General features: G+C 36.5%; 1 protein-coding gene across 1 annotated transcript; it reads right to left on the bottom strand.

Moving 5' to 3' along the window:
- Nucleotides 1-914: 914 nt before the first annotated feature.
- Nucleotides 915-4,041, bottom strand: LOC111444133 (cytochrome P450 734A1-like). The gene is made up of 5 exons (XM_023082107.1): nucleotides 3,646-4,041; nucleotides 3,194-3,417; nucleotides 2,588-2,832; nucleotides 2,131-2,491; nucleotides 915-1,730 (listed from the first exon to the last, which is right to left on the bottom strand). Exons 1-5 carry the CDS (start codon nucleotides 3,929-3,931, stop codon nucleotides 1,281-1,283), a joined length of 1,566 nt encoding a protein of 521 aa, XP_022937875.1. The 5' UTR covers nucleotides 3,932-4,041; the 3' UTR covers nucleotides 915-1,280.
- Between the last annotated feature and the right edge of the window lie 1,425 nt (nucleotides 4,042-5,466).

Genomic DNA, 5,466 nt, shown 5'->3' with positions numbered 1-5,466 from the left:
CACTGAGAAAATTCATTCCTTTTCCTTAATTTTCTTTAGGAGTGTTTGTATGACTTGATGACACGAGCAATTTGGACCACTTAATCCATCCCAAGTTAGATTTTTTTCTTTTTTAGTTAGGTCGAGTTGAATTCTTGAAAATTGAAAATTCAGTTCAATTCGCGGGTTGGTACTTTGTTTGTCGAGTCAACTTGATCAATCCGAAGATATGTTTCATAATCCAACTCAATCCAACCCTACCCAGTTAAAGATTATTGTGAAGATTAAGAATATTTGACGTTAGTTAGTGATGCAATGTGACTTGTGAATATTTGATTTTTAAGTTTTATGAAATTTTAGTTATTAACGTAACATGTATCGTTGATAAGTGATTTTTCTTTTAAATAATTAAGAAAATGTACAACCAGATGATCCAACCTAACCAAACTCGAAAAGAGAGGGTTGAATTGAGTTGTATTGTAAATCCTATCCAGGTCAATATCCGGGTCATTCGGGTCATCAGCTCAATCCAATCCAACCCATGTATACCTATAAGTTTCTAAATCTCGTAAAAAGTAATACACGATAACTTTTTTTTAAACTATTTTGAATAAGTTGGCATGAGATGTCTTTTGTTTGCTTCAAAAAGAAAAAGTTTTTACATTCTTTTCATATTGAAACAAGTGAGAAATAAAGTGATGCCTCTTGATTTGGTGACAAAAAGTACAAAACCACAAGAGACCAAAGTGGTTTATATAATATTATCATTGGAGATTGTAAAAGTTTGGTAAGGAACTCCAAGCACAAAGTAACTTTGACATTGAAATGAGAGCTTGGGTTCCTTTAGTCGATATCATGAAATGGAAGGACATGCATCAATCCCTCTTAAGTTGATATCAATTCTTAACCATGAAACTAAGCAACAACCCCACAAGTTTGCATTGGCAATGGGAAAATTTGGTAACTTTTGAATACAAAAGGAATATACAATTTTAAGTTTGAATCAAATGAACGAAGAAGACACAACAAAACACAAGAAATTGGTGAAGAAATTTACATTACATACAAATGAGGGAGAAATAGAGAGGAGGGAACCTAACTGCTTAGTCTCTCTAAAACCCTAATGCAAAGCATAAACTTACATGCCAAGAGGGAAGGGAATAAGGAACAAAAAACAAAGGCATGAGGTTAGTTTTGGCTGATGAAGACAATCACTAAGTTTGGTTCTAATTATGTAATGTGAGGGTACTTTTGACATTTCACTGGAAGGGATGATATTTGAGGTGGTGTGATCATGATCGTTAATCTTGCTGGATTGATGGAGTGGATAATTTTTGGAAGATAATTGGTGCGCCATATCGTGGATAAAGTAGCATCTGTACTGCTGGTGCGTGCTGATAAGAAGGTCCCAACCGAAAGGAGAATCTTTGGAGTATGATTGCAAGAGCCAATTTAGCTTGCAATATAGCCAAATTTTGGCCAATACAGGTTCGAGCTCCAAGTCCAAATGGTATGAATCCAACTCGATGATTGGCCGCCCTAGCCACTCCTTCAGCAAATCGCCCTGGGTTGAATTCGTTCACATCATTACCCCATATCTTTTGATCATGGTGAACTGCTAAAATCGGAATCAACAGCTCAGTGCCACGTGGAATCATGTAGCCACCAAGCTCCACGTCAGCTTTCGCTTGTCGAATAGTTGCCACTGTTGGTGGATATAACCGTAACGATTCATTGACAATCATACTCAACTGCAGATTAGATCACAAACACAAAATAAGGCACAAAACACAAATTACCAAAATACCCTTGTCCACAATCTACCATCAAGTAAATGACAATTTTGCCCTTTCCCCATATCTAGCCCCTCCAAGTCCAAATTAGAGACAGCCTTAACTTTTTAAGTATCTTAATCTTAACTAAATCCATCAAATCACTACTTAAATGCAATTTTCTTTTCTACAAAAGGATTGCTATCCAAATTATTCATCATAAAACTTGATGACATCAACATTTTAACCCCAAAAAATGACCTAAAAATCCAATAATTGAAACCTAAAACCAAAATCAAAATCAAATCAAGAAGATCAAAGACTAGAACGAGGAAAGAAAAAGGTGGCCGATTGATTATTGTGAGTAAACAAAACGTACCGTTTTAAGCTTTGTAATATCATCTTTGGAGGGTATGTCACGTGCTCCACACTCCCTTAGTACCTCATCACGTGCCTTTACCTGCCATTGTGGGTGCATGGCCATGAGGATCATTGTCCACGTCAGCAAATTGGATGTGGTCTGTTTGCCAGCAAAGAAGAACCCTTTGCACTCTTCAACAATGTCATTAACAGTGATAGTTGATGAAGGAGAAGTGTTTGATGCCCTTATCATTAACCCTAGTAAATCCTTCGAGCTCTCGATCGAGCTCTCCCGACGTCGGTCGATCAGTTTCAACAACGATTTTCTTATTTCTCGATCCAGTCTCCACGAATTCACGTTTGTTCTCGTCGGTAAGAATCTAACATACATCCGAATCGTGCATGTTAAATTACTAATCAACGAAACTATCGAGCGTTGTTAACAAATGAATCGAACCGTTGAGTAGCGGGGGTACCTGTAGCCAGGGATGAAAACTTTCTCGAAGGCTTGGGAAGCAAGGACCATTTGTTGAGCTTGTAAGCGAAAAATGGCTTTTCCATCTTCATAGCTGGAGCCAAAGGCAGTCCTAGTGATGACGTCTTCGGTTAGGGTTTGGAACCATTCGGAAACTTCAATTTCCACCTCACCGGAAGCTGCTGACATTGCTGACCATTTCTCCAACATATCCACGACACTTTTTGCCATCACTGGAATCAACAACTAATCCAAAAAAGAGAAGAAAAAATCAAAAAAATGTGGGAAAAAAAGACATTTTTTTCGATACCCATTTGAGAAAAATCAAATTTTCACGACCCCATATGAAAAAATTCAATTTTCTTACGACCCCATATGAAAAAAATTCAATTTTTGCACGACCCCATTTGAGAAAATTCAATTTTGTTACGGCCCATTTGAGAAAATTCAATTTTTTACGACCCCATATGAGAAAATTGAATTTCTTCACGACCCATTTAAGAAAATTCGATTTTTTTTACTGCCCATTTGAGAAAATTGAATTTTTTTATGACCCCATTTGAGAAAAATGATAGAGAGGGAGAGAGAAATAGAATAAGATAGGTACTTTGAGATTGTCCATGTGGAAAGAAGGAGAGATGATCTTGCGATGAAGAGCCCATTTTTGGCCTTTGAGGCTGAGGAGGCCATCGCCTTCTAGCTGTTTAACCAGTGGGTGAGGTTCATTTTTCTCACAGAATTCTGATTTTGATGTGAAGATTTCTCGAATGAGGTCCGGATCAGACACCGCTAATCTCACCGTCGGCCCGAACCACACCAAAAATTTCGAACCTATTAGACACAAAATCAAATTCGGTCAGGTGTGGAACAAATTTTAGGTGGTAAAAGTGCTTTTGGACAGTGTTTTTCAATGAAAAAGAAAACTTTTAAAGAGAAAATGAGAGGGAAGCTTGAAAAGAGCCAAAACAAACAAATGGAAGCCAAAATTTCAACAAAAAAAAAACCAAACATCCACCAAAAAAGTGGCAAATTCTAGAGAGAGAGAGAGAAAAACAGTACCATAAATCTTCTTCCAGTGATGATAAAACGGAAGAACACGAGGAAGAATGTTATGAGAAAAATTAGGAAAAGAATGATCAGAAGAAGCTTTAATCATCATTCCGACAAGTTCCTTAACATTTCCGATGAAGAAACGATAAGGAGGTCCTCTAATTCCTTGCCGGAAAAAATGGTCTTCGATTCTCCTCGGCCGCCACCACAGCACCACCGCCGCTCTCAGCGCCACCACCACCAAAAAACAGCCCAAAATCGAAACTTTAATCCACTCCAAAACTCCACCCACCATCTTGATGTTGCGAGGATTTTGGGTTTTGGGACTTCCTGTGTTTATAATGCCTTTCTAGCTTTGTGGGTGTTGGGTTTTAAATACTCCAAAGACAGCGAAATTAGGAGAGAGAAAGTATGAGAGAGAAACAACCGCTTGGCCACCGCCGTAGGGGCCGCCATTCCAATTCTAAGGGTCAACGATTTAGAGATAGAGGCTCTATAAATCTTTATATTGCAAAATTCTACAAATTTTCTAAACTAAATTATTATTATCTCTCTAACATATGTGGATTTTTAATTCTATTGTTCGTGTAAGATCGTGGAGAAAGGAACAAAGTATAAAGATCTCCCTAGCATATACGTTTTAAAATTGTGAGACTGACGACGAAACGTAATGGACCAAAGCAGACAATATCTGCTAGGAGTGTGCTCTTACAAATGGTACAGAGCCAGACTTCGGGCAGTGTGCCAGTACAGAGCCAGACTTCGGGCAGTGTGCCAGTGAGGATGCTAGACATTGAAGGAGGGTGGACTGTGAGATCGCATATTAGTTAGAGAGAGAGAAACGAAACATGAGGAAACTTCTTTCTACCAAATGCGTTTTTAAACCATGAGGCTGACGACTATATATAATAGGCCAAATCGGACAATATCTCCTAGCGATAGCAGACATATTTTAAAATCGTGAGGTTGACGATGATACGTAATAGGTCAAATCGAACAATATCATGTTTTTAAATCGTGAGGCTAATAGTGACATGTAACAGGCCAAATCAAACAATATCTTTTAACAGTGGTTTTGAGCCAAACCGAACAAAATCTACTAGCGATAACAGACATGTTTTAAAATTGTGAGGCTGACGGCGATACGTAGCAAGTCAAATCGGACAACATCGTGTTTTAAAATCGTGAGACTGACAATGACACGTAACGGACCAAATCGAACAATATCTGTTAACAGTAGTTTTGAGTCAAATCAGACAATATCTGGTAGCGATAGCAAACATGTTTTAAATCGCGAGGCTGACGACGATACGTAACAAGTCAAATTGGACAATATCGTGTTTTAAAACCGTGAGGATGACATGGACACGTAACGGACCAAATCGAACAATATTTGTTAATAGTAGTCTTGAGTCAAATTGAACAATATTCGTTAGCAATGAGTGTGAGTTATTGCGATTAGATTAATAAATAATATTAAATTAAAAGGCAAATAAAAACAATGAAAATGGGATTTTAAATGGTGGCAAATAAAACAACAAAATTATAATATTAAATCCCTTATATTACTCTACTCTTAACCACAAAATTTTAATTTAATTTTAAATTACTAATTAATACAACATTTAATAATTAATTTTTTTGTCCATCCCACAATAAATATGTGGAACCAACTAAGGTCAAATATGCAAAATAATTAATAGCAAAGGCTATTTATTTAATATTTATAAATATTTATCTCTAATTATAAAAATGAGTTAAATAAAGTTTTTTTTTTTTTTTTTTTTTTTTTTTTTTTTTTTTTTTTTTTTTTTTTTTTTTTTTTTTTTT

The sequence above is a fragment of the Cucurbita moschata genome, unplaced genomic scaffold, assembly GCF_002738365.1.
Source record: "Cucurbita moschata cultivar Rifu unplaced genomic scaffold, Cmos_1.0 Cmo_Scf00006, whole genome shotgun sequence".
NCBI classification, from domain to species: Eukaryota; Viridiplantae; Streptophyta; class Magnoliopsida; order Cucurbitales; family Cucurbitaceae; genus Cucurbita; species Cucurbita moschata.
Note: the sequence above shows the minus strand (reverse complement) of the source record. Positions and strands in the feature narration are given on the sequence as shown.